Source organism: Sorex fumeus, unplaced genomic scaffold, assembly GCF_029834395.1.
Source record: "Sorex fumeus unplaced genomic scaffold, SorFum_2.1 ptg000030l, whole genome shotgun sequence".
Lineage (NCBI taxonomy): Eukaryota > Metazoa > Chordata > Mammalia > Eulipotyphla > Soricidae > Sorex > Sorex fumeus.
Window position 1 is genome coordinate 13,864,282 of NW_026606087.1, and position 12,176 is coordinate 13,876,457.

General features: G+C 37.5%; 2 protein-coding genes across 2 annotated transcripts; one reads left to right on the top strand and one right to left on the bottom strand.

Moving 5' to 3' along the window:
• Positions 1 to 946: 946 nt before the first annotated feature.
• On the top strand, positions 947 to 1,909 carry LOC130025298 (olfactory receptor 52H1-like). The gene has a single exon (XM_056116255.1). It carries the CDS (start codon positions 947 to 949, stop codon positions 1,907 to 1,909), a length of 963 nt encoding a protein of 320 aa, XP_055972230.1.
• Positions 1,910 to 8,115: 6,206 nt separating this feature from the next.
• LOC130025197 (olfactory receptor 52B2-like) lies at positions 8,116 to 9,066 on the bottom strand. Its single transcript, XM_056116144.1, has one exon. The coding sequence runs from the start codon at positions 9,064 to 9,066 to the stop codon at positions 8,116 to 8,118; it is 951 nt and encodes a 316-aa protein (XP_055972119.1).
• Between the last annotated feature and the right edge of the window lie 3,110 nt (positions 9,067 to 12,176).

The following is a 12,176-nucleotide window of genomic DNA, read 5'->3' on the forward strand; positions in this document are numbered from 1 at the left end:
AGGCACAACATGGCAGGTTGTGAAATGAAACAAAAGGCATAAAATATCAGAAGAACTTGTTAAAACCAGGATTAAGATGGCACGAGTATTAGGTGGCAAAGTGTAAAGGAAATGTAATAGGCAGGTCAAATATTTCAAAAGAAAATATGTAGAGACTAAAGATGAAGAAGAGTCATGATCAACCGTCAGATCACTATGTTTCAAAAGTGGGAAACTGATGTGATAAAATGATAAAATAACATAAATGACCAGGAAACCAGCAGGTGAAATAACATGAAAGGAGATTGCCAAGGAGTTCATCGATTTGCTCAAGCGGGCCCAGTAACATCTCCATTGTGAGACTTCTTGTTACTGTGTTTGGCATATTAAATACTCTCGGTAGCTTGCCAGGCTCTCTGAGAGGGGTGGAGGAATCGAACCCGGCTCGGCTGGGCTGGCTGTGTGCAAGGCAAACGCCCTACCGCTGTGCTATCACTCCACAGAAGAATATTTAGGTTTTGGTTTTTGTTTTGAGACCACACCCAGTGGTGCTCAGAGTTTACTTAGGTTTATGCTCAGGTCAGGCTCCTGAAACTCTTTGGTGCCAAGGAGCAAATTGGAACTGGCCACATACAAGCAAGACACTATTACTGTCTCTCCAGCACAGGGCCAATATTTCTGAAAAAATATCAGAAATGAATGTGTGGTGAGGGTAACTTAGTCTTGGAATTCCAGTAGAGAGCAAAAGAATAATATGCTCCAGGTCATGGATTTATCTGGACCTGGTCCCAATGTAGTAAAAGTATTGTTATGGTAATGTGTATAGATTGTGGGGATGGGATAGTTTGGTTAAAGATCTTTTAATTCTTTGGTTGCATCCTTGCCCTTAAAATGTAAGATCAGGATTTTAGGTGGGGCCAGTCATGGACACTAAGATCAGGAATCAAATATATTTTGTCCTTAAGGAATGACAATTCTCATGATGACGACATTGAATTTGACAAACTTCAATTCAGACTCCTTCAGTTTGGTGGGGATCCCAGGATTGGAGAAGTTTCACATCTGGATTGGGATTCCTTTCTTCGCTCTCTACCTGATAGCCCTAGCAGGTAATGGTCTGCTTATCTACCTCATCATTGTGGACCACAGTCTCCATGCACCCCTGTTCTTTTTTCTTTCAATATTGGCCTCCACAGACCTCATATTAAGTTCCACGTGTATTCCTAAAACACTCGCTATATTCTGGTTGAAATCTCATGAAATCACATTTTCTGGCTGCCTCACCCAGTTGTTCTTTCTTCACTTTAGTTTTTTCTTGGACTCGGGAATTTTGTTTGGCATGGCGTTTGATCGCTACATGGCCATTTGTTCACCTTTGAGATACACTACTATTTTGACACCTAGGTTAATTGTCAAGATCGTGGTGGGTATTGTTGGTCGGAGTTTTATTGTCATTTTTCCTATTGTTTTCCTGGTAAAACGTTTGCCTTTTTGCCGGTCTCGAAGTATTCTTCATACATACTGTGAGCACATGGGGGTGGCCCGGCTTGCCTGTGGTGATATTTCCATCAATATCTGGTATAGTTTTTCTATGCCTCTATTCACTCTTTTCTCAGATCTTACGTTCATTGGTATTTCCTACACTTTTATCCTTCGTGCTGTTTTTCACATTTCATCCAGAGATGCCCGTGAGAAAGCCCTCAGCACCTGTGGTTCTCATGTTAGTGTCATGCTCATGTTCTACACACCAGCTGTACTCTCTGCCCTTATTCATCGCTTTGGTCATAACATTTCTCGCCCCTTTCACATCATGTTTGCCAACCTCTATGTGGCAATTCCTCCTGCACTCAACCCCATCATCTATGGTGTTAAAACAAAGCAGATTAGGGACAGGGTCATTCTTTTATTCTTTCCTAAAAGAGTTCAGTAACTCCAGGATGAGAATATGGAGATTAGGCTTATGGGAAATTAAGAAATCTTGCTGATTCAATACAGTTTCTTATGACAATCAGTAGTAGAAAGTCCTACAATAATGAAACTAATAATTGGACTTCAATTCTGGAGAAAATGAAAAAATTTAACAGAAAAGTAAAGTAAGAATCATTCAATTCTTAAGAAAACAATAGAGATCAGATGAAAGAATCCTAAAGAAATAGTTTTTATTTAAAAATGATTTTTCTATGAAAAAATCTTTTTTGTTCTTTCAAAAAGTATTTTTTATTCAGAAAATGTGATTATAAGATTATTCATAGTTTAATCTCAGGTATATAATTTTCTTTTATTTCTTTTTATTATTTTTGGTTTACAATACCATTAATAATACATAAATAGTTATGTTCATCATCTTGAACTAATTCCAACACCGTGCCCATAACCAGAACCAGTGTAAAGAAAATATTTTAATAAAATAAAATACTTAGTTCATAAATTTGTTGTAGAGTTAAATTGTTTAGCACACAGTACAATAATAAACTCAACAGCCATCTGTATGTTAGAAATCCACAAGTCTAGAGTTCTATCTCTGTTTCTCTCTATGTACTACATAATGAAACCTCTATTTGATATTAATTTTTGAAAAACTTCAAAATCGACATATACAAAATCTTTTCTGTCTTCCCTCACGGTGAGCATATTCTCCTGAATTTTCTCTTTTTCTGTATCTGTCCTTGTCTCTGTCTCTATCTTTGTCTCTGTCTCTGTCTCTCTGTCTCTGTCTCTGTCTCTGTCTCTCTCTCTCTCTCTCTCTCTCTCTTTCTCTCTTTTTCACTGTCTTTCAAGTCATACATAGAAAATTCAAGGACCAATCCCTGTGATGGTTCAGTGCTAGAGATGATGTTTCATTTTGAGCTGGTGGATCAGAAGCTCTGGACCTGCATGGGCCTGTGACCTCTGTGCTATCCTTCTAGCCCCAGTTCTTTATCTTATTAAGTGATATGAGTGGGATTTAACCACTTTTTTTTCTGTCAAAATCTGTTCTATGTTTATTAACTATTTTTGGGTGCTTAAAATTTAATTTATATTGCAGATTATGAATATTTTTAATTGATTTATGTTTTACATTAAAATATAATCACTTTCTTTGTCATAAAGGTTTCTCTCAGATATAACATTTATAAATCTCATTTAGGATACCATTTGCAGAAATGCCAACAAGGGTTAGGTGAAATAGAGAGTGATTGCTTAGTGAATATGGAATTTCTTTTGGTCATAATGAAAATGTAGAATTTTATAGCTGTGCAACATTACAAAAATACTATGTGCTTAGACTAAACCAAAAACCAATACGTCTAAAAAAATTTATCATCAGTGTGAACAAGCAGTCTAAGAAATGGAAGAAGATCTTGCAAATCAAGCACCTGGAAGAGTTAATATCCAAAGTGTACAAAGATTAACAGCCAAACGAATAAACAAAATGGGCAGGAGATCTGAGTAGTCACTTCTCAGAAACCACGCAAACAAGCAGAGCTGTGAAAAGATTTTCATCGTCTTTTACTATAAGGGAAATGTAAATTAAAGTAGCAATAACATACCACCTCATTTCTGTGAGAGTGACTATTATCTAAAAGAAAAGAAACAAGTGCTGGTGAGGATGTAGAGAGAAGAAACCTCTTATGTACTATTGGTGGCATGAAAATTGGTTCATCAACTACAGGAAAAAGTATGGAGAATTGTCAACAAATTAAAAACAGAAAGCAAACAGTCATCTAACTTATGGGTACTTAACTGAAGAATACAAAATAACTTACTTGAAAAAATAAGCAATCCTGTGTTTATCAAAATTATTAATCTTAATTAAAAAGGTATGAATAACCTAAGAGTCTATTTGTGGATGATTGAATAAAGAAGATGAGATATAAAAAGACATGAAATCCTACAATTTGTAACCATATGAACGGACCCAAAGGATATTGTGCTAAGTGATGTTAAGTCAGATTGAGGTGGTGGAGAACACTGTCAGACTTCATATGTGGAAGAATTAAAACAAATAAAGAAACAAAAATAACCCCCACCAAAAAAAGCTATTAAGATATGATGTAAGTTAGATCTTTAAGAGGGAAGAGAAGTGTGTGTGTGGATGAATAAAGTTAAAGGAGTTAATTTTGTGTTGAAGAATGGGAAAAAATATAATACAATATGTCTAGATGTTGATTTATAATGTTCTGCATTTGAAAACTATGGTATCATAAGCCAAAATATGTCAATAAATCTTTTTAGACCATTAAAATAGTAAATTTTATGTCATTTATATCTTAACTTATTAAACTTAAATAATACACAAAATATTACACAAATGTAATTGGTCTGACTCCAGTCTTTGGTATCACTTGCATTCTACCTATCTGTGAGGTAGGATTTTTCTAGCACAGAGATATCACTGTTTCACATCTTTTCTAGAATAAGTCAAAGCCAATTCTCAAGCTCATTCTAATTGCTGTTGTAAAGCCTAGGAAAAGGTACAATTAATTAGAAGTGGTGCTAGAGACTGCTTACAAGTCTTGTAAGAATCAAGTGATTAATTTTCAGGAATTTGGCCAGCAAGCAGATCAGCATCATATCATCATACTGATAGCATGAAATCAATAGAGAGAATTAGTTCTATTACTGTCACTGTCCTCCTGTTGTTCATCGATTTGCTCGAGTGGGCCCAGCAACATTGTGAGTCTTGTTACTGTGTTTGGCATATCGAATACTTCACGGGTAGCTTGTCAGACTTTGCCTTGCAGACGAGATACTCTCAGTAGCTTGCTGGGCTCTCTGAGGAGGAGAGGAATCGAACTCAGGTCGACCGGGTCGGCAACGTGCAAGGCAAACGCCCTACCCACTGTGCAATCACTCTAGCCCAGTTCTATTACATGAGTCAAAAAATATTACAACTCAGTTCCCTGACTCCCACTCTAAGGCCAATTGTTAAACATTCAGTAGCAATCCACTGGCTATAATTCCCTTACCGATTATAAGCATCAGTATAGTTCATTCTACATTGAGCTTCAGGTATTATTGACTCCTTAAAAGCTCTTTTCTTCTGAATACTTCTGTTTCTATCTCAAGGACTTTTATTTCTGAGCTTGGAAGAATTGCTGGAAAGGTAAAGGAGTCCATTATTTTATTGTGACTTTGATTGATCTTTTCAGGCATTTGCACTTATGTGATTGCAGTGCATGATTGGGATGGAGACATAGGCATGGGCTTTGGGATAGCTGCCATCTAAGATTTACATGGTTGAATATTATAAAAATAAAAAGCTACTAGTACTTGAAATTTATACTGAGCCTTTGGTAGATATTACATTTTTTATAAATTTAAATAAAAATTGATGTTACCAATTTTGTCATGAATGCACACAAAAGTATTCTGGATGAGGGACAGAGTTTGATTTATTTTTTTAAAAAGCAAATAACTTGTTTCCCACATCTGATTCTTACTCTTATTGCATACAATGTCCTATTTATACCAAGAAATACCAAAAATACTGTTTTTTTCTCTAAAGATCAGAAAGGCTTGCTTCTGCTGTGTTTCCTTATGAATAAGTTTCTATGGAGACTAGTATGGACTAAAGTATACTAGCTCATTGTCTTAGGTTCTAAAATCCTGATCTGTGTATTTGTCATCCTAAAAAGAACATGGGAGCAACTTCTAGAAAAGAAGGGCTTCACTGGCAATGAAAGCATCTTAAATTGGGAAAGATGTCCACCAGCATGACCTGGAGAATAGGTCCAAGGAATAGGAGTCTGGTTTTATGTCTGGTTTTATGTCGCGGGAGATAAAGTGAGGTAACAGTTTGTACAAATTCTAGTAGATTTTTCAGTAAACATATGTATTCAAATGAGGGAAAACAGCAAGCATGCACAATTGAGAAATGTACAATTGTGTCACTAGCTTTGCACGTGTGAGAAACAGAGTAACTTCATGGGTTGTGTTTTTTAGTATGGTTATGAGGAGCAAGGAGTCTGGAAGTTGACAGGATTCTACTGTTGCTTTCCCACTGGCTGGGACTATCTAACCAAGGGCCTGGGTACTTATCAGTGTAGAAGTATTCTTAAACTTCTGCTTTGGCCCAATCAGAGACAAAAGAATGCATTGGTGCAGCTTCTTTCAGAGAGGGTTTGTCACACCCTCCATACTACGAGCCTCAGACTAGTTTGTTCTAATTTCACCTACCTCAGATTAGCCTTAAAAATTCTAAGAGGGAGGGGAAAGAGAAGAGAAGTTGCACAAAACCTGACACATTCAAGACTAGAGTGATAGTCCAGCAGGTAGGGGCACCTAGTCAGTCCAGGTTTGATCCCCAGCACCCCAGATGGTTCCCCAAGCCTGCCAGGAGTCATCCCTGAGCTCAGACCTAAAAGAAGGCCATGAGCACTGCTAGGTGTGGCCCCCAAACAAAAAATCAAAACCAAAAGGCTTAGATATATATACATACTGCTGGAGTTAGACAAAGTCTCTGGAGTCTTCTCATTATCTGGATTTCACTAGCTAGATCTAATTTTTTTTTTTCTTTTTGGGTCACACCCGGCGATACTCAGGTACTCCTGGCTTTGCATTTAGGAATCACTTCTGGCAGCACTCAGGGGACCATATGGGATGCTGGGAATTGAACCTGGGTCGGCCACGTGCAAGGCAAATGCCCTACCTGCTGTGCTATTGCTCCAGCCCCTAAATTATTTTCTACTTCTTGCTCTTGACCCACTGTTGTAAGATTTTTGGTTTTTTTAAAAATGAGAAATCCTTGGCACTGAAACGTTAGTACAGTATGGAGGGCATTTGCCTTTCATGTGGGGAATCCAGCTTCCATCTTTGGCATCCAATATGGTCCCTCCAGCATCACCAGGAGTAGTAATTCCTAGTGCAGAGCCAGTAGTAATCCCTGAGCATTGCCAGGTGTGACCTAAACAGAAAAAATTATTAAAAATGAGAAATTTCACTCAGTAAATAACCAAAATCGTTTTCTTCATACCGTACCTTCATTAAGGAATTTCAGCAAACAACTGAGAAAAAGAAAGTTCTGTGGTTATAGAGAAAGATAAACTCCTGGACTGTTTTCATAAAGTCTTCTGAAGAATTAAAAGTGCAGTCTGAATTATGGGCAATGTAAATGGAACTACTATCAATAAAGTTGATGTTATCTTAATTCAGGGTGCACCTCTGATAAAGATAGGCTATGGGAGGATACTTCATTGTAGCTAGATGAAAGCGTAATTACAGGAAAAGAGAGGAAGAAAGAAAAAGAAGGCCTTTTTTGTAGACAAAGGACCCGTGGAAGGGATTCTTGCTTTTTTTTTTCCTTCAGTTTTTAACCTTCTGACCAGAAAGAGGATGATTAGGGAACATAACATTTAAAGACAATGACACATTGTATTGATTTTTCTCATTTTTAAAGTGCTCTAGCATCCAATTTTCATTGGATTCTCATACAACAATCCTGTGAGATAAAATGTTAAAAACAGTATGAATGAGAATTGTTCTGCCCAGATTACGGTTGCACAGGACACCCAGAATGCAAGACAGTTTATCAATACACATGTTTTAATTATCTTGTTTCTTTTCCTCTTTCCAAATATCTAGTTACGGAAATATTTATCTTTTCATTTCTGTGGAGTATTCTATTTTTTATCTTCAGGTATTTGCATTTGCATGAAAAGGCTGTTAATATCTTCTTTTGTGAATAAGGTGGGCTGGATGAGGAAGCACCACCTTTCATTTGTATACAATTTGTCACTAGCTCGGCTTAATTTGTGGTCACGTACCTGTTGAAGACAGATAGAGATCTAAAATGGGAATAGTAGAGGAAGAAGTGATTTTTAAAATAGCAGTCATTTTAAAATAGCAGTCATTTTAAAAATAAGTTTTAAAATAAATTTCACTTTAGTACAAAATAGAAAACTTTTATTAAATACTGAAGCACCTTATGGATATTTAAAATAGTTTTTATATCTAAAATATACTGATTTTCACTGAATTATATATTTTTGAAATGAACCATACAATTTTGGAGTAAACACAATTTACTCTATTTAGTAAAAAAAACATATAACTGCATGCAGGGTAACCAAAACTTATTTTAAATGATAACACCTCTTTCCTACAAGGATTCTTTTTTTCTCCTCACCTATAAGAAACCACAAAATCCAATTATCATCAGCAACACTTTCCTTTTGAAGAAAACACAAGGATCACACGTTCACGGATCTGTTTGGTCTTTACTCCATAGATAATTGGGTTCATCATGGGAGGAACAAGAACATAAAGGTTGGCTAGCAGGATGTGGACATGCTTGGGGATTTTTTTGCCAAAGCGCTGAGCAATAACTGTGAAAATTCCAGGAAGGTAGAACATGAGGATAACACAAACATGGGAGCCACAGGTGCTGAGCGCTTTCATCCGAGCATCATGGGATGGCAGTCTGAAGACTGCTCTCAGAATGAGCCCATAGGAGATGACTATTGTCACCATATCTAGCATAACACTGAGTAAAGGCACAGAGATTCCATACCAAATATTGATGGTGATATCAGCACAAGCCAGTTTTGCCAACCCCATATGTTCACAGAATGTATGGGCAATAATATTTGTTCTGCAGAAGGGTAGACGCTTTACAAGGAAGACAATGGGGAAAACAGTTGCAAAACTTCTGAACACAACAATAGCTCCTATTTTGCCAATGACACTGTGACTAAGAATAGTGGTATATCTCAGTGGGTAGCAAATGGCCACATAGCGGTCAAAAGCCATGGCTAAGAGAATGCCTGACTCCACTACAAAGGCAAAATGCATGAAAAAGAGTTGAGTAACACAACCACCAAAGGAAATGTCTACATCATCAAACCAGAAGATGCTGAGGGCTTTGGGTACTGTGGATGTAGAGAGTATCAGATCCCAAAAAGCCAGCATGGAGAGGAAGAGATACATAGGTTCATGAAGACTGCGCTCCACAGCCACCACACAGATCAGGATGCCATTTCCTGACACAGCCACCAAGTACATCAGAAAGAAGGGAATGGAGATCCACAGGTGCAGCTCCTTCAGGCCAGGGATGCCAATGAGGATAAACATATCATAATTGACAGTGGAATTGGTGAGAGTTGTCATTCCTGAATTGTATGGAACTTTGTTCACTTATCTGCAGGGAGAAAAGAAGTAAAGAGGTAGTCCATCAAATATTAACTCAATTGGCAAATATTCATTATCTCACAGTGGATTTATACATTTTCAATATAAAAATCTGAGTTACTGAACTTCTATGTAGTTGACTGTGGAGACATTTGTGTATAGAGTTCTGCTCTATAGAGAAAGATTCAAATCCTTCAGAGAATCAAATCATTCTTTTTTGGGGGAGGGATTCTCAAGCAATGCTCAGGAGACTTGAGGTCCCCTTCTAGGGATTCTCAGCTGACTGAACTGTTGGTTCATGAGGTCCTGGGCATAAAGTGCTGAGTATGTCACACCTGTCATGTTTGGAGAATACACCAGCTCTGTGCTGGCATTGCTCTAGATGGTGCTCAGGGGACAATGTGTTGCTGGAAACTGAACCTGAACTGGTCTCCTACTTGCTTGCTTGCTTCCTGTTGAGCTATCTTTCTGGGCCCCAAATTTTAAAACCTGCAACAATGAATTATGTTCTCTGACTAAGCAGTGTAAGAAAGGAAAGGAGATATAAAAATTTATTATATACAATTTTATTTTTATTGTACTAATAAGCAAGCTTGTTACCTAGTACACGCATTTATAAAGTATTGCACTTTGGAGCTCAAAACATCTATTGATAAATGCTGTGTGTGTGTGTGTGTGTGTGTGTGTGTGTGTGTGTGTGTGTAGAAGGAAAAAGAGTTCAAAGCTTATAAGAAAGGAACCCCACATATTAGGTTCCAATATATGTAAGCCTTGTTTTCTGTATGTCTAGTAAATTAATATTTATTAAGTGCAGATGTATTTTGTTTTAAAGTTTTAATAGTGGAATATTTTATAGCACAGCGGTAGGGCGTTTGCCTTGCACGCAGCCAACATGCCCGACCCAAGTTCAATTCCTCTGCCCCTCTCGGAGAGCCCGGCAAGCTACCGAAAGTATCTCGCCCGCACGGAGAGCCTGGCAAGCTCCCCATGACGTATTCGATATGCCAAACACAGTAACAACAAAGTCTCCAATGGAGACGTTACTGGGCCCGCTCGAGCAAATCGACGAACAACAGGAGGGCCTTTACCTTACCTTACCTTAAGTTGAGGCATCACAACATAGCAGATAAACTGCTCTTTTTAAAGTGTGATGCTAGTTAAATACATGACAAGTACTTTTTCTGACATTTAGGATGAATTTGTACATTAAAGTTTACCAAGATTACTGAAAAACATTGTTTCTATGCTATATTTTATGAGTACATCCTAAATAATTTTGTAAGCCAATCAGGGCGTACAAACTCAATACATCAGGATCCTTCGTGAGCTCTATTGCGGATTCACTACCAAGATCTCACCATTCTACAAAGAAGTAATCATCCATATCAAGAGAGGGGTTCGGCAGGGTGATACCATTTCACCAAAACTCTTCAGTGCCACCCTCGAGAACATCATGCGACGACTAGAATGGGAAAACATGGGAGTGAAGATAGATGGTCGGCAACTACACCACCTCCGCTTTGCTGATGACATCGTTCTAATAACACCAAACATCAGCCAAGCGGCACAAATGCTGGCCGACTTTGACCGTGAGTGTGGAAAGGTCGGACTACAGCTGAATCTTACGAAGACAATGTTTATGAGAAACAGCCTTGTTCCTGACGCTCCATTCGCTCTCAACGGAACCACCATCTCCGAATGCAACAGTTATATATACCTAGGTCGAGAAATCAACATGAATGATCTGGCACCTGAGTTGCGCAGGAGGAAGAGAGCGGCTTGGAATGCCTTCAAGAGCATTGAAGAAATAACTAAAAGGACAAAGAACCTCCAGCTACGAGCACATCTCTTTGATTCCACTATTCTTCCTGCATTAACATATGCCTCAGAGACCTGGACCCTACGAAAACAGGATGAGAACACTATTCGGGTCTCTCAAAGAGGAATCGAAAGAACTATGCTTGGAATATCACGATTCACTCAAATGAGAGATAGAATCCGGAGTTCTGATCTTCGTCAACGCTCAAGAATCAGGGACGCTGTCTCATTTGCCAAGACATCAAAAATCAGATGGGCTGGACACGTAATGAGGTTTACAGACAACCGCTGGACTAGAGCCATTACTGATTGGATTCCACGAGACATCAAAAGATCACGTGGACGCCCACCTATAAGATGGTCAGACTTCTTCGTCAAGACCCTAAATGATCGGTTTGAGGCTCTACATGTTCCCAAAACGAACAGATACCATTGGGCTACGCTAGCACGCAACCGGGATGAATGGAGACGTTACTGGCACCCGCTCGAATAAATCGATGAATAACAGGGATTAAGTGATTAAGTGATAAGTGATAAGTGATCCTAAATAAATATTTTAAATTAAAATGATCAGAAATAATTAGTTTAAACAAGTGAAAAATACAGATAAAATTGTGCTCCCAAACATGTAAATTAATGCTTCTGTTTTGAAAAGATGCAAATTATAGACAAAATTGTAGTGATAGCTTCTATACCATAGAGACTAAAGATAAATTTTTATAAATCACTTCCTGTAGATTTTATGAAATCCTCTACTTATTGTCAGATGAATTTCATTACTGGAAAGGAACTATGTAAAGGACATATAGTTACAGAAAATTAAACACTTTACAGAAAATTGGAAAAAATTTTTCTAATCCTGTCATCATAGTAAGTAGCTTTGAAAATTTATTAGAAAAGTAATCATAAAATGAATTGAGGTAATTATAGCTAAAATGCGCTAGAATTTGACCTCAAAAGTGTTTTCAGTGACATGATTCTCCTGTAAAGATAATAAAAATGAAAAAATGGGACTACTTCAAATTAAAAAGTTTCTGCACCTCTAAAGTAATGTGGTCTAAAATGAAAATCTACCCAAATGAATAGGAGAAAATATTTGCACATAAAATATGCAAGATAAAAGGTTAATATCCAATATGAATATTAATATAAATTATATGAATGCTTAATATAAGCATTCATAAAGATCAACAATAGCAAATCCAATAACCATAAAAATACAGGGAGATAAAATTAACAGAAAATTCTCTGAATAATACACATGGATGACC

Coding starts and splice junctions, on each gene's coding strand:
- LOC130025298 (XM_056116255.1), top strand. CDS start 947: ATGACAATTCTCATGATGACGACATTGAATTTGACAAACTTCAATTCA.
- LOC130025197 (XM_056116144.1), bottom strand. CDS start 9,066: ATGACAACTCTCACCAATTCCACTGTCAATTATGATATGTTTATCCTC.